The sequence below is a fragment of the Ranitomeya imitator genome, chromosome 4, assembly GCF_032444005.1.
Source record: "Ranitomeya imitator isolate aRanImi1 chromosome 4, aRanImi1.pri, whole genome shotgun sequence".
NCBI classification, from domain to species: Eukaryota; Metazoa; Chordata; class Amphibia; order Anura; family Dendrobatidae; genus Ranitomeya; species Ranitomeya imitator.
The window spans coordinates 205,727,208-205,749,950 of NC_091285.1; the positions used below are offsets into that span (position 1 = coordinate 205,727,208).

The following is a 22,743-nucleotide window of genomic DNA, read 5'->3' on the forward strand; positions in this document are numbered from 1 at the left end:
ATTTCAAATAATAATTATACTATTTTTTTTTATTCGGCTGCAGTTGTTTTCCATATAAGTAGTCCTAGATAATTTCCAGAAGAAAAATCCTTAAATAAATAAATTAAAACTTGGTAAAGTACTTACATTTAACCCCCCTTAGCAGTGGCCTCCATAAATCTATGGCGGCTGGTTGCTATCACTATATTGAGCTTGCTCAGGAACTAAGCCAGCTTAGTACAGTGACGGCTCCTGAGGCTAATTGAGGCCTCCATGTCTGCTGTGGTACTGTTCCAATGAAGCCCAGCCACAGACTCCTGTAATTTTATAACACACTGCAGTACTATTGTATTGCAGTGTTTCAAGACCCCTAAGGGACTAAAGTACAAATCGCCCCACCGCATCTATCTCCAGATTTCACAACGGTGATCTGGATCTCCTTACTTCGTAATTTTCCAAACTGATAAGATACACTTGTGCCAATAAGTGTTTGCTCCCTTCCTGATTTCCTATTATTTTGCATGTTTGTCACACTTAAATGTTTCAGATCACAAAACAAATTAAAATATTAGACAAATATAACACAAGTAATCACAAAATGCAGTTATTAAATAAAGGTCTTTATTACAAAGAGAAAGCGAAATCCAAACTTACAGAGCCCTGTGTGAAAAAGTGATTGCCCTCCTCTCCCTCTTAAAACCTAAATTAACTGTGGTTAAACTTTGGAAAGCTGAGTTCATATTCCCTTGCCTCATCCAGGCCTGATTACTGCCACACCTGTTCTCAATCAAAAAATCACTTAAATAGGACCTGCCTGACAAAGTGAAGTAGAGCAAAAGTTCCTCAAAAGCTAGACATCATGCCGCAATCCAAAGAAATTTTGAAAGATTTAAGTGTGACAAACGTAAAAAAGAATAGGCAATCAGGAAGGCGGCAAACACTTTTTCACACAACTGTAATGATATATTTATCTCAGAAGTTAAACGCCAAAATGGTGGAAAAAATACATTGCAATGACAGAATAAGTGTTTTGTTCTCTGCACTTCCCCCCTCAAAAAAATGCAATAAATAGCCATCAATACCCAAAGTGATATCAATAAAATAAATGTCAGCTCCACGCTCAAAAAACAAGCATTCACAAAGGTCTCTCGCCAAAAACAAAATTGTGGATCTCTGAAAATAGAGAGAAGTGCTCAAAGTTTGATACTGTGTGATAAAATAATGGTAGGGGGTGAGATGTTGCTCACCTGATGGTGCCCCTGCAACACGCCAGCATGTAGAAGGATCCATTCCTCTGCACACTGGTAGCTCTAGATTAGAGGTTAGAAGACGTCTACCCCCTAGTCTGGATCTTAGGAAATGACATTATAAAATAATAAAACATATTTTTTTCTAAGTTCTGAGATTATTTTAACCAGAAAAATATCAAACAACAAACAATAAAGTCTACGCGGGATACATTCTGGGCCTTTCTAACTATTTCAAATATAAGAGTTTATTACAGTAGGTCATTTACTTCTTCCTACTACTAATCCCTCTTCATTGTCCAAATGTCAGTCTGTTGTCAGTCTGTCTTTTCCTTTTATTTTTTTACTGTAAGTAGTTTTATTAATCTAATGCTAAGATATCATTATTTCATAAGACTGGTATAATGTTTTGTCACTGAAACTATAAAGTTACAATTTTCTGATGTTTGTTTCTTGTTGAAAATGAAAGTTTTTTTGGTTTTTTTTAAATAAAGAATACAACTAAAAAAAAAAAAAAAAATATATATATATATATACAGTGGGGCAAAAAAGTATTTAGTCAGTCAACAATAGTGCAAGTTCCACCACTTAAAAAGATGAGAGGCGTCTGTAATTTACATCATAGGTAGACCTCAACTATGGGAGACAAACTGAGAAAAAAAAATCCAGAAAATCACATTGTCTGTTTTTTTATCATTTTTTTTGCATATTATGGTGGAAAATAAGTATTTGGTCAGAAACAAACAATCAATATTTCTGGCTCTCACAGACCTGTAACTTCTTCTTTAAGAGTCTCCTCTTTCCTCCACTCATTACCTGTAGTAATGGCACCTGTTTAAACTTGTTATCAGTATAAAAAGACACCTGTGCACACCCTCAAACAGTCTGACTCCAAACTCCACTATGGTGAAGACCAAAGAGCTGTCAAAGGACACCAGAAACAAAATTGTAGCCCTGCACCAGGCTGGGAAGACTGAATCTGCAATAGCCAACCAGCTTGGAGTGAAGAAATCAACAGTGGGAGCAATAATTAGAAAATGGAAGACATACAAGACCACTACTAATCTACCTCGATCTGGGGCTCCACGCAAAATCCCACCCCGTGGGGTCAGAATGATCACAAGAACGGTGAGCAAAAATCCCAGAACCACGCGGGGGGACCCAGTGAATGAACTGCAGAGAGCTGGGACCAATGTAACAAGGCCTACCATAAGTAACACACTACGCCACCATGGACTCAGATCCTGCAGTGCCAGACATGTCCCACTGCTTAAGCCAGTACATGTCCGGGCCCGTCTGAAGTTTGCTAGAGAGCATTTGGATGATCCAGAGGAGTTTTGGGAGAATGTCCTATGGTCTGATGAAACCAAACTGGAACTGTTTGGTAGAAACACAACTTGTCGTGTTTGGAGGAAAAAGAATACTGAGTTGCATCCATCAAACACCATACCTACTGTAAAGCATGGTGGTGGAAACATCATGCTTTGGGGCTGTTTCTCTGCAAAGGGGCCAGGACGACTGATCCGGGTACATGAAAGAATGAATGGGGCCGTGTATCGTGAGATTTTTAGTGCAAACCTTCTTCCATCAGCAAGGGCATTGAAGATGAAACGTGGCTGGGTCTTTCAACATGACAATGATCCAAAGCACACCGCCAGGGCAACGAAGGAGTGGCTTCGTAAGAAGCATTTCAAGGTCCTGGAGTGGCCTAGCCAGTCTCCAGATCTCAACCCTATAGAAAACCTTTGGAGGGAGTTGAAAGTCCGTGTTGCCAAGCGAAAAGCCAAAAACATCACTGCTCTAGAGGAGATCTGCACGGAGGAATGGGCCAACATACCAACAACAATGTGTGGCAACCTTGTGAAGACTTACAGAAAACGTTTGACCTCTGTCATTGCCAACAAAGGATATATTACAAAGTATTGAAATGAAATTTTGTTTCTGACCAAATACTTATTTTCCACCATAATATGCAAATAAAATGATAAAAAAACAGACAATGTGATTTTCTGGATTTTTTTTTCTCAGTTTGTCTCCCATAGTTGAGGTCTACCTATGATGTAAATTACAGACGCCTCTCATCTTTTTAAGTGGTGGAACTTGCACTATTGCTGACTGACTAAATACTTTTTTGCCCCACTGTATATATATATATGGTATGTAATCCTACTGACCTGAAAAATTATGTTGCCAAGTGATTTTTAGCGCACAATGAAAGCTGTGAAAATAACCACCCCCCAAAACTACGGCAAAAGTGCATTTTTTTTCAGCATTTTGACGAACTTGGAATTTATTTTCTAATTTTCAGTACATTATGGGAAAATAAATGGGTTAATTTAAAACTACACTTTGTCATGCAAAAAATAAAGCCCACAGATGGTTATGTTGCTGGAAAAATGAAAGTTATGGTTGTTGGAAGAATAGTTTTCAAAAAGCTGTCGGAAGGCACTACAATATATACAGTAAAACTTACTTGCCTTACTGGTCCCCCCTTGTAACGCTCCTCGGGTCCTGCACCCTGTGGTCCTCATTATGGCCATGTGATCGATAACTGTCGGCAGTGACCAAATGTACAATGGACAGAGCCACAAACGTGAGATGCCTGTCACAGCCGGGAAAAAAAAAGCATTTTTTTCTAGATAAAATTGTTTTTTTTTTGTTCAAACCAAATTAGAGTGCTGAATTGATCACTAGGATTAGGAATTACCGTAAATAGTTTTCTATGATAAAATTACTTGAAAAACATCCCATAAATCCTTTGTGCATTGAACATTTCAAATGGGAAAAAAGAAAAATAAATTTCTATAAATTCCTCTCCTGGCATGTCTGTACCTTGCAATTTGGTCACATTTATAAAAATATACTCCATACTAAATTTTATTTTTCATCTTATAAAAATAGCTCTGGGAAACAAGCAAAGTGTGCAAGCCCTCAGGCACAATCCTAAAGCGTGAATTTGATGTGGCTTTCAATGGAGATGAGGTGACTGTTTTGGCACCTGACAAGGAAGATCGGTTACTGGTGAGTAGATATTAATAATTCAAAACAGCGTGTGTGTGTGAGATAGATATAGATATATATATATATATATATATATCTACTATATAAAGCTGAATGTGTGTGTGTGTGTATGTGTGTGTATGTCCGGGATTGGCATCTGGACCGTCGCAGCTACAGCCACAACATTTTGCACAGTCACACGTCTGGACCCCGGGAGCGTCATAGGCTATGTTGTGAGGCGAAATTTTAACCCCGCGCGTTCCAATTCACCAAACAATTTTGCCCCTATCTACATAATGGGGAAAAAAGTGAAAGGAAAAGTGTTGGAAGCGTCGCAGCTACAGCAACAAAATTTTGCACAGTCACACGTCTGGACCCTGAGAGCGTCATAGGCTATGTTGTGAGGTGAAATTTTAACCCCGCGCTTTCCAATTCACCAAACCATTTTTCCCCTATCTACATAATGGGGAAAAAGTGAAATGAAAAGTGTTGGAGGCGTCGCAGCTACAGCCACAAAATTTTGCACAGTCACACGTCTGGACCCTGAGAGCGTCATAGGCTATGTTGTGAGGTGAAATTTTAACTCCGCGCTTTCCAATTCACCAAACAATTTTGCCCCTATCTACATAATGGGGAAAAGTGAAAGGAAAAGTGTAGGAGGCAAATTGACAGCTGCCAGATGTGAACAAGGGGGACTTAAAGAATGAGAGCGATGGCGCCAAAGAGTATATACCGTACAGTTGCTAAGGTGGGGCCCCGACATGAGATACTCACCACACATGGGGATATGAACACACACACAAAATGCGCCACACACTACCACGTGCTTGAACACATATACCACCCTCAGCACACATTTCACCACACATACACCAACCTCGCCACATAAAAGTCGAAACACAACAGTCGCCGCTCAAAATTTACCACGCGCAAAACTCACCACATGCAAAAACTAGGCTCACGCAAAACGCGCCACAAGTGCAAAACTCACCTCATGGAAAACTCGCCACACGCAAAACTTGCACACGCGGAAAAATTGCCACATGCACAAAATTTGCAACACATGCAAAAGTTGCCTCACACAAAACTTGCACATACTCAAAAGGCACCAGACATAAAACTCACCACACGCAAAACTCGCCATGCGCAAAACTTGCTGCACACAACTTGCTACCCTAACCTGTCACATGCAACTCGACACACAAAAAGTTGCTACACGCATGTTGCCACACAAAACTCATCTCACAAAAGTCGCTACATGCATGTCGCCACACACAACTCAACACACACAACTTGACAAACGAAACTCGCCCTAAAACACACACAAGTCTGGTATTAGCCTTCAAAAATAAAATTCTGATTAATAAGCAGACAAACTACAAGAGCAACAAATGTACCATATAGGAAATACGGCAGCTGTCAGTCACATGACCTGTCTATTATGTGTATGTGTGAGCTAATATATACTGCCAGGGGGAGGGCTTCCTGTTGGCTAGGGATTTATCAGGCTGCCAATTTATCTTACAAATACTGAGGTAAAAATACTGAGCAAATAACGTGTTAACGAGGTCTAATGCAGGAGATCACACAGGTATATACTATATACAGGGGAGATGACACACAGATATATACTATATACAGGAGAGATGACACACAGGTATATACTATATAAAGGAGGAGATGACATACAGGTACATACTATATATATAGGAGGAAATGACATACAGGTATATACTATATACAGGAGGAGATGACACACAGGTATATACTATATACAGGAGCAGATTACCTACAGGTATATACTATATACAGGAGGAGATGACATACAAGTATATGCTATATATAGAAGATGACATACAGGTATATACTATATACAGGAGGAGATGACACACAGGTATATACTATATACAGGAGGAGATGACATACAAGTATATACTATATATAGAAGGAGATGACATACAGGTATATACTATATATAGGAGGAGATGACATACAGGTATATACTATATATAGGAGGATATGACATACAGGTATATACTATATATAGGAGGAGATGACATACAGGTATATACTATATACAGGGGAGATGACACACAGCAGGTATATACTATATACAAGGGAGATGACATACAGGTGTATACTATATATAAGGGAGATGACTAACATGTATATACTGAGGTGAAAATGAGAGGTGTGAGGTGAAAATGAAAAGGTGTGAGTGCAAAATGAGAGGAGTAAGGGAAAATAGTGTAGTGATCGGAAAATGACAGATGTGAGGTCGAAATGACAAGTGTTAGGCGGGAATGAGAGGAGTGAGGGGGAAAATGAAAGATGTGATTGGGAAAATGAGAGGCGTGATGGGAAAATAAGAGAAGTGAGGTGCTATAACTAACCACAGATATATCTATCTATCTATCTATCTATCTATCTATCTATCTATCTATCTATCTATCTATCTATCTATATATACAGTACAGACCAAAAGTTTGGACACACCTTCTCATTTAAAGATTTTTCTGTATTTTCATGACTATGAAAACTGTACATTCATACTGAAGGCATCGAAAGTATGAATTGACACTTGTGGAATTATATACTTACCAAAATACTATGAAACAACTGAAATTGTGTCTTATATTCTAGGTTCTTCAAAGTAGCCACCTTTTGCCTTGATGATTGCCGTGCACACTCTTGGCATTCTCTTGATGAGCTTCAAGAGATAGTCACCGGGAATGGTTTTCACTTCACAGGTGTGCCCTGTCAGGTTTAATAAGTGGGATTTCTTGCCTTATAAATGGGGTTGGGACCATCAGTTGTGTTGTGCAGAAGTCTGGTGGATACACAGCTGATAGTCCTACTGAATAGACTGTTAGCTGAAAAACAAGAAGAAGAAGAAAAACAAGAAGAAGAAGAAAAACAAGTGGCCATCATTACTTTAAGAAATGAAGGTCAGTCAGTCCGAAAAATTGGGAAAACTTTGAAAGTGTCCCCAAGTGCAGTGGCAAAAACCATCAAGTGCTACAAAGAAACTGGCTCACATGAGGTCCGCCCAGGAAAGGAAGACCAAGAGTCACCTCTGCTTCTGAGGATAAGTTTATCCGAGTCACCAGCCTCAGAAATCACAGGTTAACAGCAGATCAGATTAGAGACCAGGTCAATGCCACACAGAGTTCTAGCAGCAGACACATCTCTACAACAACTGTTAATAGGAGACTTTGTGCAGCATGCCTTCATGGTAAAATAGCTGCTAGGAAACTACTGCTAAGGACAGGAAAAAAGCAGAAGAGACTTGTTTGGGCTAAAGAACACAAGGAATGGACATTAGACCAGTGGAAATCTGTGCTTTGGTCTGATGAGTCCAAATTTGAGATCTTTGGTTCCAACCGCCGTGTCTTTGTGCGACGCAGAAAAGGTGAACGGATGGACTCTACATGCCTGGTTCCCACCGTGAAGCATGGAGGAGGAGGTGTGATGCTGTGAGGGTGCTTTTCTGGTGACACTGTTGGGGTTAGCGTTTAGTTGAACCATCATTTATTTTTCAACAGGACAATGACCCCAAACACACCTCCAGGCTGTGTAAGGCCTATTTGACCAAGAAGAAGAGTCATGGGGTGCTAAGCCAGATGACCTGGCCTCCACAGTCACCAGACCGGAACCCAATCGAGATGGTTTGGGGTGAGCTGGACTGCAGAGTGATGGCAAAAGGGCAAACCAGTGCTAAGCATCTCTGGAAACGCCTTCAAGATTGTTGGAAGACCATTCCCGGTGACTACCTCTTGAAGCTCATTAAGAGAATGCTAAGAGTGTGCAAAGCAGTCATCAAGGCAAAAGGTGGCTACTTTGAAGAACCTAGCATATAAGATGTAATTTCAGTTGTTTCACATTTTTTTGTTAAGTATATAATTCCACATGTGTTAATTCATAGTTTTGATGCCTTCAGTGTGAATGTACAATTTTCATAGTCCTGAATATACAGAAAGATCTTTAAATGAGAAGGTGTGTCCAAGCTATTGGTCTCTACTGTGTATGTGTGTGTGTGTGTGTATATATATATATATGTATATATATATGTTCTACGCCCGGGTGGCGAGCATTTATATTGGTATATGGTCTCCATCCTGGTATGTGCTGCTCCATCCTGCGTCCCCATCCTGTCATGTGCTGCTCCATCCTGCGTCCCCATCCTGTCATGTGCTGCTCCATCCTGCGTCCCTATCCTGTTATGTGCTGCTCCCATCCTGCGCCCCCATCCTGTCATGTGCTGCTCCATCCTGCATCCCCATCCTGACATGTTCTGCTCCATCCTGCGTCCCCATCCTGTCATGTGCTGCTCCATCCTGCGCCCCCATTCTGTCATGTGCTGCTCCATCCTGCGCCCCCATTCTGTCATGTGCTGCTCCATCCTGCATCCCCATCCTGTCATGTGCTGCTCCCATCCTGCGCCCCCGTTCTGTCATGTGCTGCTCCCATCCTGCGCCCCCGTTCTGTCATGTGCTGCTCCCATCCTGCGCCCCCGTTCTGTCATGTGCTGCTCCCATCCTGCGCCTCCATTCTGTCATTTGCTGCTCCCATCCTGTCATGTGCTGCTCCCATCCTGCGCCCCCGTTCTGTCATGTGCTGCTCCCATCCTGCGCCCCCGTTCTGTCATGTGCTGCTCCCATCCTGCGCCCCCGTTCTGTCATGTGCTGCTCCCATCCTGCGCCCCCGTTCTGTCATGTGCTGCTCCCATCCTGCGCCCCCGTTCTGTCATGTGCTGCTCCCATCCTGCGCCCCCGTTCTGTCATGAGCTGCTCCCATCCTGTGCCCCCGTTCTGTCATATGCTGCTCCCATCCTGCGCCCCCGTTCTGACATGTGCTGCTCCCATCCTGCGCCCCCGTTCTGTCATGTGCTGCTCCCATCCTGCGCCCGTTCTGTCATGTGCTGCTGCCATCCTGCGCCCGTTCTGTCATGTGCTGCTCCCATCTTGCGCCCGTTCTGTCATGTGCTGCTCCCATCCTGCGCCCCCGTTCTGTCATGTGCTGCTCCCATCCTGCGCCCCCGTTCTGTCATGTGCTGCTCCCATCCTGCGCCTCCATTCTGTCATTTGCTGCTCCCATCCTGTCATGTGCTGCTCCCATCCTGCGCCCCCGTTCTGTCATGTGCTGCTCCCATCCTGCGCCCCCGTTCTGTCATGTGCTGCTCCCATCCTGCGCCCCCGTTCTGTCATGTGCTGCTCCCATCCTGCGCCCCCGTTCTGTCATGTGCTGCTCCCATCCTGCGCCCCCGTTCTGTCATGTGCTGCTCCCATCCTGCGCCCCCGTTCTGTCATGAGCTGCTCCCATCCTGTGCCCCCGTTCTGTCATATGCTGCTCCCATCCTGCGCCCCCGTTCTGACATGTGCTGCTCCCATCCTGCGCCCCCGTTCTGTCATGTGCTGCTCCCATCCTGCGCCCGTTCTGTCATGTGCTGCTGCCATCCTGCGCCCGTTCTGTCATGTGCTGCTCCCATCTTGCGCCCGTTCTGTCATGTGCTGCTGCCATCCTGCGCCCGTTCTGTCATGTGCTGCTCCCATCCTGCGCCCGTTCTGTCATGTGCTGCTCCCATCCTGCGCCCGTTCTGTCATGTGCTGCTGCCATCCTGCGCCCGTTCTGTCATGTGCTGCTCCCATCCTGCGCCCGTTCTGTCATGTGCTGCTGCCATCCTGTGCCCGTTCTGTCATGTGCTGCTGCCATCCTGCGCCCGTTCTGTCATCTGCTGCCATCCTGCGCACGTTCTGTCATGTGCTGCTGCCATCCTGGGCCCGTTCTGTTATGTGCTGCTGCCATCCTGCGCTCGTTCTGTCATGTGCTGCTGCCATTCTGCGCCCGTTCTGTCATGTGCTGCTGCCATCCTGCCCCCGTTCTGTCATGTGCTGCTGCCATCCTGCGCCACCATTGTATGATATGCCCCCCATAAGACGCTCCAGTGTGTATGCCCCCGTATGCTGCTGCCATATATATATAAAAAAAAAATACCATACTCACCTATTGTCCGGCTCCACTGCAGGTGTGTCTTCAAGAAAATGGCGCCGGAAAGCGCGGACTGCGCAGGCGCCGATTCCGGCAGCAGGAATCGGCGCCTGTGCAGTCCGCGCTTTCCGGCGCCATTTTCTTGAAGACACACTCCGGCTCCTCTGCCTGTGACTGGTAAGTGTTAATTCATAGTTTTGATGCCTTCAGTGTGAATGTACAATTTTCATAGTCCTGAATATACAGAAAGATCTTTAAATGAGAAGGTGTGTCCAAGCTATTGGTCTCTACTGTGTATGTGTGTGTGTGTGTATATATATATATGTATATATATATATGTTCTACGCCCGGGTGGCGAGCATTTATATTGGTATATGGTCTCCATCCTGGTATGTGCTGCTCCATCCTGCGTCCCCATCCTGTCATGTGCTGCTCCATCCTGCGTCCCCATCCTGTCATGTGCTGCTCCATCCTGCATCCCCATCCTGTCATGTGCTGCTCCCATCCTGCGCCCCCGTTCTGTCATGTGCTGCTCCCATCCTGCGCCCCCGTTCTGTCATGTGCTGCTCCCATCCTGCGCCTCCATTCTGTCATTTGCTGCTCCCATCCTGTCATGTGCTGCTCCCATCCTGCGCCCCCGTTCTGTCATGTGCTGCTCCCATCCTGCGCCCCCGTTCTGTCATGTGCTGCTCCCATCCTGCGCCCCCGTTCTGTCATGTGCTGCTCCCATCCTGCGCCCCCGTTCTGTCATGAGCTGCTCCCATCCTGTGCCCCCGTTCTGTCATGTGCTGCTCCCATCCTGCGCCCCCGTTCTGTCATGTGCTGCTCCCATCCTGCGCCCCCGTTCTGTCATGTGCTGCTCCCATCCTGCGCCCCCGTTCTGTCATGTGCTTCTCCCATCCTGCGCCCGTTCTGTCATGTGCTGCTGCCATCCTGCGCCCGTTCTGTCATGTGCTGCTCCCATCCTGCGCCCGTTCTGTCATGTGCTGCTCCCATCCTGCGCCCGTTCTGTCATGTGCTGCTGCCATCCTGCGCCCGTTCTGTCATGTGCTGCTCCCATCCTGCGCCCGTTCTGTCATGTGCTGCTGCCATCCTGTGCCCGTTCTGTCATGTGCTGCTGCCATCCTGCGCCCGTTCTGTCATCTGCTGCCATCCTGCGCCCGTTCTGTCATGTGCTGCTCCCATCCTGCGCCCGTTCTGTCATGTGCTGCTCCCATCCTGCGCCCGTTCTGTCATGTGCTGCTGCCATCCTGCGCCCGTTCTGTCATGTGCTGCTCCCATCCTGCGCCCGTTCTGTCATGTGCTGCTGCCATCCTGTGCCCGTTCTGTCATGTGCTGCTGCCATCCTGCGCCCGTTCTGTCATCTGCTGCCATCCTGCGCACGTTCTGTCATGTGCTGCTGCCATCCTGGGCCCGTTCTGTCATGTGCTGCTGCCATCCTGCGCCCGTTCTGTCATGTGCTGCTGCCATCCTGCGCCCGTTCTGTCATGTGCTGCTGCCATCCTGCCCCCGTTCTGTCATGTGCTGCTGCCATCCTGCGCCACCATTGTATGATATGCCCCCCATAAGACGCTCCAGTGTGTATGCCCCCGTATGCTGCTGCCATATATATATAAAAAAAAAAAAAATACCATACTCACCTATCGTCCGGCTCCACTGCAGGTGTGTCTTCAAGAAAATGTCGCCGGAAAGCGCGGACTGCGCAGGCGCCGATTCCAGCAGCAGGAATCGGCGCCTGTGCAGTCCGCGCTTTCCGGCGCCATTTTCTTGAAGACACACTCCGGCTCCTCTGCCTGTGACTGGTAAGTCAGAGGGCGGCGCATTAAGCGCGTCATCGCGCCCTCTGAAAGGCACAGCAGAGGAGCCGGGAGACGGAGCCGCACGCAGCGCTGGAACGGGGAAAGGTGAATATACTTACCCTCCTGGCGGTCCCTGACTCTCCGGTGGAGATTGCGGTATGCGTTCAGTGTTTACGCATACCGCGATCTCCTGGGAGCGTCACTCTGTGGGGGCCAGACTGCGCCGGCGCTTGTGCCTGCGCAGTCTATAAAGGCTTCGGACAGAGTGACGCTCCCAGCATTATATTATAGATATAATTGTCTAAAGGGTACTTCCATCTGTCTGTAACGGAAATCCCGCGTCGCTGATTGGCTAATCAGCGACGGGCACAGTCTGGCCGAGAATTAGTCCCTCCATACTCCCCTCCAGTCAGCGCAGACACAGGGTTAATGGCAGCGTTAACAGATCGCATTATGCCGTGGGTAACGCACTCTGTTAACGCTGCTATTAACCCTGTGTGACCAACTTTTTACTATTGATGCTGCCTATGCAGCATCAATAGTAAAAAAAGATCTAATGTTAAAAATAAAAAAAACCTGCTATTCTCATCTTCCATCGTCCGCCGATACGCGCTTTTGCCGCCAGCTTCCGTTCCCAGCGATGCATTGTGAAATTACCCAGAAGACTTAGCGGTCTCGCGAGACCACTAAGTCATCTGGGTAATTTTGCAACGCATCGCTGGGAACGGAAGCTGGCGGCAGAAGCGCGCGCATCGGGACAGCCTCGCTGGACTCCGGCGGGTGAGTATATAACTATTTTTTATTTTAATCATTTTTTTTTTTTAACAGGGATATGGTGCCCACACTGCTATATACTACGTGGGCTGTGTTATATACTACGTGGGCTGTGTTATATACTGCGTGGCTGTTATATACTACGTGGATAGTGTTATATACTGCTTGGGCTGTGCTATATATTACGTGGGCTGTGTTATATACTGCATGGGCTGTGCTATATATTACGTGGGCTGTGTTTTATACTGCGTGGCTGCTATATACTACGTGGGCAGTGTTATATACTGCGTGGGCTGTGTTATATACTGCTTGGGCTGTGTTATATACTGCGTGGCCTGTGTTATATACTGCCTGGCCTGTGTTATATACCGCATGGACTGTATTATATACTGCGTGGCCTGTGTTATATACTGCGTGGCCTGTGTTATATACTACGTGGCTGTGTTATAGACTGTGTGTCTGCTATATACTACATGGCTTTTATATACTACGTGGCCTGTGCTATATACTATGTGGCCGCTATATACATACATACATATGCTAGATTACCCGATGCGCTCGAATCGGGCCACTATATATTATATATATATACCATCAGAAGGACGGTAAACCTAGGATTTACCAGTCAATCTGGACATTCACCGAGGCCGTCGGTAAAAGCTCAAAATGAGAAGTAAAATTGGACTTTTACCGGTGAAGTCTTGGTAAATGTTAACATTTCTCAACAGCGTTGGTAAAAGTCAGATGTATTCCATATAAACGAACGATTTTGGACTTTTACGTGGGCGAATTGGTAAATCTTTACATTTACCAGCATGTGTTGGTAAAAGTAAATTTGAGTCACAGAATTCTGACTCTGACCAGCAGATGATTGTGGTAAAAGTTAACTAAACGCAATTTCCGACTCTGATGAAGGCCTTAATCGTTAGAAATATTTTTATTCTTTAAAATGCAAATGCAAATGAACAAAGACAAATAGGAAAATGCTAATAGAAAACATTTATGTTGCAAAATACTTCTCAAAAATGATAAATTAACGCAAATACAAGAATAACGCAACTTCAAAACTATATAATTCTGTAATTGTGACTAGGAGAACGTACATACCGTATATACTCGAGTATAAGCCGACCCGAGTATAAGCCGACCCCCCTAATTTTGCCACAAAAAACTGGGAAAACTTATTGACTCGAGTATAAGCCTAGGGTAGAAAATGCAGCATTTACCGGTGAATTTCAAAAATAAAAATAGAGGCTCCATACCGTTCATTATTGCCCCATAGATGCTCCATATACAACTGTGCTATATAGAATGCTCTGCACCGTTGATTATGGCCCCATAGATGCTCCTTATAGTGCTGTGCCATATATGCTCTGCACCTTTGATTATGGCCCCATAAATGCTCCTTATAATGCTGTGCCCCATATATGCTCTGCACCTTTATGGCCCCATAGGTGCTCCTTATAATGCTGTGCCCCATTTATGCTCTGCACCTTTATGGCCCCATAGGTGCTCCTTATAATGCTGTGCCCCTTATATGCTCTGCACCTTTATGGCCCCATAGGTGCTCCTTAGAATGCTGTGCCCCATATATGCTCTGCACCTTTATGGCCCCATAGGTGCTCCTTATAATGCTGTGCCCCTTATATGCTCTGCACCTTTATGGCCCCATAGGTGCTCCTTATAATGCTGTGCCCCTTATATGCTCTGCACCTTTATGGCCCCATAGGTGCTCCTTAGAATGCTGTGCCCCATATATGCTCTGCACCTTTATGGCCCCATAGGTGCTCCTTATAATGCTGTGCCCCATTTATGCTCTGCACCTTTATGGCCCCATAGGTGCTCCTTAGAATGCTGTGCCCCATATATGCTCTGCACCTTTATGGCCCCATAGGTGCTCCTTATAATGCTGTGCCCCATATATGCTCTGCACCTTTATGGCCCCATAGGTGCTCCTTATAATGCTGTGCCCCTTATATGCTCTGCACCTTTATGGCCCCATAGGTGCTCCTTATAATGCTGTGCCCCATATATGCTCTGCACCTTTATGGCCCCATAGGTGCTCCTTATAATGCTGTGCCCCTTATATGCTCTGCACCTTTATGGCCCCATAGGTGCTCCTTAGAATGCTGTGCCCCTTATATGCTCTGCACCTTTATGGCCCCATAGGTGCTCCTTAGAATGCTGTGCCCCTTATATGCTCTGCACCTTTATGGCCCCATAGATGCTCCTTATAATGCTGTGCCCCATATATGCTCTGCACCTTTATGGCCCCATAGATGCTCCTTATAATGCTGTGCCCCATATATGCTCTGCACCTTTATGGCCCCATAGGTGCTCCTTAGAATGCTGTGCCCCTTATATGCTCTGCACCTTTATGGCCCCATAGGTGCTCCTTATAATGCTGTGCCCCATATATGCTCTGCACCTTTATGGCCCCATAGATGCTCCTTATAATGCTGTGCCCCATATATGCTCTGCACCTTTATGGCCCCATAGGTGCTCCTTAGAATGCTGTGCCCCTTATATGCTCTGCACCTTTATGGCCCCATAAGTGCTCCTTAGAATGCTGCTGGTGCTGCCATAAAAAAAAAAAAAAAATCACATACTCACCTCTCTTCTCAGGACGCCGGCGCTTTCAATAATTACCTGCTCCTCGTGCGGCTCCGTCTCCAGCACTGACGCTCAGCAGAGGGCGCGCACTGACTACGTCACAGCGCCCTCTAACCTGAGCGTCACTGCCAGAGGACGCTGCAGACGGAGCCGGAGCGAGGAGCAGGTAATTATAGCGCTGCGCTCCCCTTACCTGCTGCGGCGCGGTCCCTGCAGTCCCTGGCTTCTCCGGCACTGCAGCTTCTTCCTGTAATTGAGCGGTCACATGGCACCGATCATTTACAGCAATGAATATGCGGCTCCTCCCCTATGGGGGTGGAGCTGCCTATTCATTTCTGTAATGAGCGGTACCATGTGACCGCTCAGTGCAGGAAGAATCTGCAGCGCCGGAGAAGCCAGGGACTGCAGGGACCGCGCTGGGAGCAGGTAAGTATGACTACACAACCCCCGCTCCCCCTCCCCTGCTGACACCCGGGTATATGACTCGAGTATAAGCCGAGAGGGGGACTTTCAGCCCAAAAAAATGGGCTGAAAATCTCGGCTTATACTCGAGTATATACGGTACGTTACAGGGTAGCAGATACCTTACAGGGTAGCAGATTTTGTTCATTGTTATTACCATATTTTCCCCCTTTACTCTTATTACATTTATAAAAACTTTGAACACTGTGTCCTCCATTTCCTCGCCCGCGGTTGGCTTACACTTTTTATTACACCCTTCTCAGCTACATTTACCAAGAAGCCGTGGTAAATGTGCACATTTACCAACAGCGCTTGGTTAAAGTCAGATGTTCCATCTTCACACCAGATATTTCTGACTTTTACCAACGCTGTTGATAAATGTTAACATTTACCAAGACTTCACCGGTAAAAGTCCAATTTTACTTTTCATTTTGAACTTTTACCGACGGCCTCGGTGATTGTCTAGATTGGCCGGTAAATCTTAGGTTTTACCGTCCTTCTGACTTTTACAGTAACATATACGTATATATAATCTGAATGTATGTATGTATGTACTGTATGTATGTATGTGTGTGTGTGTGTATGTCCGGGATCGGCATCTGCACCGTCGCAGCTACATCCACAAAATTTTGCACAGTCAGACGTCTGGACCCCGAGAGCGTCATAGGCTATGTTGTGAGGCGAAATTTTAACCCCACGCGTTCCAATTCACCAAACAATTTTGCCCCTATCTACATAATGGGGAAAAAGTGAAAGGAAAAGTGTTGGAGGCAAATTGACAGCTGCCAGATGTGAACAAGGGGGACTTAAAGAATGAGAGCGATGGCGCCAAAGCGTATATACCTTACAGTTGGTAAGGTGGGGCCCCGACATGGGATACTCACCACACACGGGGATATGAACACACACACAAAATGTGCCACACACTACCACGTGCTTGAGCACATATATCACCCTCAGCACACATTTCACCAAACATACACCAACCTCGCCAAATAATAATAATAATAATCTTTATTTATATAGCACCAACATATTCCGCAGCGCTTTACAGTTTAACAGTTTCAAACACAAAAGTCATAAGTAACAACCTTAACAATACAATAATTAAAGCGAAATAAGACGACACTGCTCGTGAGAGTTTACAATCTACAATGAGGTGGGGGAGATACAAAGTACAGGTGTGTATTTACAATGATGTATTTACAATGAGGGTCCAGCCATCTTCAGGGGTTGGGGAATAGATAGGGATAGTGAATGGACTACACACACACACACACACACACACACACACACACACACACAAACATAAAATGACTTTGATTAGTGAACGTGATAGGCCGCTCTGAGCAAATATGTTTTGAGCACATAAAAGTCGAAACACAAAAGTCGCCACTCAAAACTCGCCACGCGCAAAATTCGCCACATGCAAAACTCGCCACACGTCCAAAACTCGCCACACGTCCAAAACTCACCTCATGGGAATCTCGCCACACGCAAAACTTGCACACGCGGAAAAATTGCCACATATACAAAGTTGCAACACGTGCAAAAGTTGCCTCACACAAAACTTGCACATACTCAAAACGCACCACACATAAAACTCACCACGCGCAAAACTCGCCATGCGCAAAACTTGAACACAACTTGCTACACTAACCTGTCACATGCAACTCGACACACAAAAAGTTGCTACACACATGTCACCACACAAAACTCATCTCACAAAAGTCGCTACATGCATGTCGCCACACGCAACTCAACATACACAACTTGACACATGAAACTCGCCCTAAAACACCCACAAGTCTGGTATTATTCTTCCAAAATAAAAATCTGATTAATAAGCAAACTACAAGAGCAAGAAATGTACCATATAGGAAATACGGCAGCTGTCAGTCACATGACCCGTCTATTATGTGTGAGCTAATATATACTGCCAGGGGGGAGGGCTTCCTGTTGGCTGGGGATTTATCAGGCTGCCAATAGCAACCAATCACAGCTCAGCTTCTATTTTGCTACAGTTAATTAATCTGAGCTCTGATTGGTTAATACAGGCAACAAAGGACATTCTCAGTATAACAAAGCTTGTGTGAGGTAATAGCATGTCAGTTAGGGTGTTTTGGTGGAAAGGCTGATGTCAGTCACTTTACCTCTATGTGAGAGGATATAGAAACTGCCAGTTACAGACTATTTTTACCACAATAATGCCTCATAAGAAAAGGAATTCCATGGCACGAATGTCAGCTGATGCAAAAAGAAAAGCTGCCTTACGGACCAATGAAAAATGTGAAGTCCGAGAAACAACGCTGACACGCATGAGAACAGCAGCTGCTTCCTCAAGAACCACATCCAACTGAGTTCCTCAATTTCTTGGAGCCACAAGGACTTCCTCCTTACAATCTCTTTCTAAAACCTGGAGCACTTATTCTGCTATTTGAATCCACCAAAGCTGTGTAATGGAACAAGACTCTTGATTAATAACCTGTTTCCACATGTAATTGAGGCAACCATTTTGACAGGATGTGCCACAGGAGAAGATGTTTAAATTCCAACATATCCTCTCATTCCATCTGATTTGCCTTTGGATTTTAAACACCTCCAGTTTCCTGTTCGACTGGCATTTGCTACGTCCATCAACAAGGCTCGGGGACAGTCCTTGAAAGTAGTTGGAATCGATTTGCAATCTCCATGATTTTCGCATGGTCAGCTTTATGTGGCCTGTTCAAGAGTTGGAACAGCCAAAAATCTGTTCGTCTTTGCACCCGAAGGAAAAACTAAGAATGTCGTTTATCAAAAGGCTCTCGAGTAAGTAGTAGAAGATTACTTCACATTACTTAGCCAGTTTAGTTAAATCTGTGTGGAATATCTCTGGTGTTGAAATATATGTTGTGAAATGCTTCTATTAGCCTAGTTTTTGCCTTTTAATACTTACATTTCTATCTATTTGTTTTGTGGTTTTTGTGTGCAGAATACATTTTTGTTAACACATTCTTTTTTGCTAACAGCAGTTATTAACCCGGGCAAAGCTGGGTAGTACAGCTAGTGTATATATATATATATATATATATATATATATATATATATATATATATATATATATATATATATATATATATATATATATATATATATATATATATATATATACACTTAAACAACAGATATAACTCCCAGTAAATCAAACTTCTGTGAGAACAAACTGTCCACTTAGGAAGCAACACTGTTTGACAATCAATTTCACATGCTGTTTTGCAAATGGAATAGACAACAGATGGAAATTATTGGCAATTATCAAGACACACTCAATAAAGGAGTGGTTCTACAGGTGGGGACCACATCTCAGTACCAATGCTTTCTGGCTGATGTTTTGGTCACTTTTGAATGTTGGTTGTGCTTTCACACTCATGGTAGCATCAGACGGACTCTACAAGCCACACAAGTGGCTCAGGTAGTGCAGCTCATCCAGGATGGCACATCAATGCAAGCTGTGGCAAGAAGGTTTGCTGTGTTTGTCAGCGTAGTGTCCAGAGGCTGGAGGTGCTACCAGGAGACAGGCCAGTACACCAGGAGACGTGGAGGGGGCCGTAGGAGGGCAACAACCCAGAAGCAGGACCGCTACTTCAGCCTTTGTGCAAGGAGGACCAGGAGGAGCACTGCCAGAGCCCTGCAAAATGACCTCCAGCAGGCCACAAATGTGAATGTGTCTGCACAAACGGTTAGAAACAGACTCCATGAGGATGATCTGAGTGCCTGACATCCACAGATTGGGGTTGTGCTCACAGCCCAACACCGTGCAAGACCCTTGGCATTTGCCACAGAATACCAGGATTGTCAAATTCGCCACTGGCACCCTGTGCTCTTCACAGATGAAAGCAGGTTCACACTGAGCACATGTGACAGAGTCTGTAGACAGGGGGGAGAGCGATCTGCCTGCGACATCCTTCAGCATGACCGATTTTGGCAGTGGGTCAGTAATGGTGTGGGGTGGTATTTCTTTTGAGGGCCGCACAGCCTTCCATGTGCTTGCCAGAGGTAGCCTGACTGCCATTAGGTACCGAGATCAGATCCTCAGACCCGTTGTGAGACCATATGCTGGTGCGGTTGGTCATGGGTTCCTCCTAATGACCTCAGTGTGTCAGCAGTTCCTGCAAGATGAAGGCATTGAAGCTATGGACTGGCCTGCCCATTCCCCAGACCTGAATTGAACACATCTGGGACATAATGTGTTGCACCATCCACCACCGTCACGTTGCACCACAGACTGTCCAGGAGTTGGCGGATGCTTTAGTCCAGGTCTGGGAGGAGATCCCTCAGGAGACCATCCGCCGCCTCATCAGGAGCACTCACAGGCGTTGTAGGAAAATCATACAGGCACGTGAAGGCCACACACACTACTGAGCATCATTTCTTTGTCTTGAGGCATTTCCACTGAAGTTGGATCAGCCTGTACCTTCATTTTCCACTTTGATTTTGAGCATCATTCCAACTCCAGACCTCAGTGGGATATTGGTTGTGATTTACGTTGATCATTTTTAGGTTTTAGTGTTCTTAACACATTCCACTATGTAATGAATAAAGATTTACAACTGGAATATTTCATTCAGTGATGTCTAGGATGTGGGATTTTAGGGTTTCCTTTTTTTTTTTTTTTTGCAGTGCATATGTGTGTAATAAAAAAAAAAATTATATATGTATGTATATGTAATTTTATTTTAATATATATCATTTTATTTTACTTTTTTGTATACCTTTTTAGGAAGAAATGGTTTACTAAATGGATTTCACAGTCTTAGTTAAGTAGAAAGTAATTATTGTATACTGAAACATTATACAATAGTTACTTTGATTCCTATTTTTTTGTAAAGAACCTTGATTTCGATCATTGAATGGGAACAAAACCACAAGCATGTGAGTTGAACATGATCAGGACAGGTTTTTAGTTTCTGAAGGTAAACCGGAATGCTTCCATTAAAAGACAGCAAAGCAGGAATTAAACCACAAGGAGAATTTCTTAATATAATAATCAAGATTTATTCATACAAAGTTGTAAGAACTTTTTTTCTTTGCCTTTTTGTTATTAATTTGCAGCATGTTCCAGCATACAATATTTTCAGCACTTTAGGGGCATGTATTTAGCAGTGAAGAATAAATGTGATTTATTTTTTTCTCCCCAGGATGCTGGCAATTATTTCAATGTACGTAAACCACGATGCATCTGTGTAATTATCTTTATTAGTCTGAGAGCTCCAAAATATAATATCAATTATATATGAGTGTACTTGCCATCTTCAGGCTTTTTAAGGACACTAAATATGTCTTGGTTCTTTTCACCTTTTACTGGGCATATTTAGGACATCACTTCTTTTGAAACTACAATGAATTCAGTTGTAGTTGAATTTACGCGTTTGCATGTGTAGAGTCGGAGTACCTAACTTTATGAATTTAAACTAGAACACCATGAAATTCTAAGACTCACTAACCTGGCACTTGTTTCCAGCACCTCATATCAATATAGTTTGACATTTATCAAAAAAGGGGACAGAAAGCTGAAGCCCAATAGTCAAATTCCTATTGTAAAAATAACAAAGGTATGGTAAATTTTATGTTAGAGCCAATCCATCATTAGATTATACTGTACTATTTTAAAGAGAACCTTTCATTGGATTTTTTTAAAGAAGCACTCCTCCTCCACCCATCAAAGTTTTTATCCTCCTTAATATATTGTACTCATCATATTGTATAGCACTGTGCTCTTACAATTGCTCATTTTTCCTGCTATACAATAAATTCTTCTCTTTTTCATCAGGACTATGTAGAAACAGGAAGTCTCTTGTCCCTGCATTTATCATACCCCCCTTTTATCTCCTGACACAGCTGCCTGCTCCTTCCCCTGCCAGGAACTTTTGCAGTGGCTCATGACTCATGCAGGGAAAATTGACCTCCTTTTCTACATAAAGCATAGAAAGATTCAGCTAGTCAGTTTTTAATTACGTGAGGTCATAGTCCTAATGGAAAACACAAGAATTCGCTGGGTAGAAAGGCAAAATGAGCGATTGTAAGTACACCATGCCATATGATATGGTGATTACAATATATTAGAGGACAAAAATATTGATGGGAGGAGGAGTGCTACTTTACCTTAAACCCTTTCCAGTTGGTGCTGCTGCACCGATTCTGGAACAGTTTTTCTTAACTTTGGAACATAGAGGTACAGATAAAGGTATCGTTCCTGGAAATAAAAATGCAAATTTTCCCTTCAAATAATTCGGTGTGTATGACAAAACTGCTCTTTGTTCGTATGCTTTTTGTCCTCTGACAAAAATCAAATCAAAACACAGCTGCGCCGAAGGAGATGTTCTGCCACACAAACAAATTGAACAAAGGGCATTAAAAATGGTATATCAGTCAGGCAAAATGGTATAAGTACAACCCTGCCTCAATGTGCACACAACTGTGCACTGATGTTCTGTCAGCTGGTATTGTTCTGCCTGGCACCTGGTTGTTCAAGGCAGGTACATGGTTAGACTATGTGCGCATGTTGAGTAAATGGATACATAAATTTCTGCACCATTCTGCATTTCTTGGCAGGAAAAATATAGCTGCAAAAAACGCACATTTTTGCTGTGTTTTTGACTGTTTGGAGTGAGGTCAATGGTGAAAAGGGCTGGCAATCAGAGAACTGACATTCTGCAGATTATTGTCTTCGCCAAATCTGCAAGTCAGAAATACTTAACGTGTGCATGATACGTCAGGTTTCTCATTCACTTTGCTGACATCAGGATTGCTTCAGGTTTTGCTAGCAAATCTACATGGCAAAAAGGCACCAAATCTGCAACATGTGCACAAGCCCTTGTGATGAAACGTATAGATATACAGTA

At 44.4% G+C, this 22,743-nt stretch overlaps 1 protein-coding gene across 1 annotated transcript in view; it reads left to right on the top strand.

The window, feature by feature from the left end:
- Nucleotides 1–22,743, top strand: part of APAF1 (apoptotic peptidase activating factor 1) — a 205,098-nt gene that overhangs the window by 107,500 nt on the left and 74,855 nt on the right. Inside the window, exon 20 of the mRNA XM_069764312.1 lies at nucleotides 4,128–4,247. Within this exon, the coding sequence (XP_069620413.1) occupies nucleotides 4,128–4,247 (120 nt within the window). The remainder of the gene's footprint in view (nucleotides 1–4,127; nucleotides 4,248–22,743) is intronic.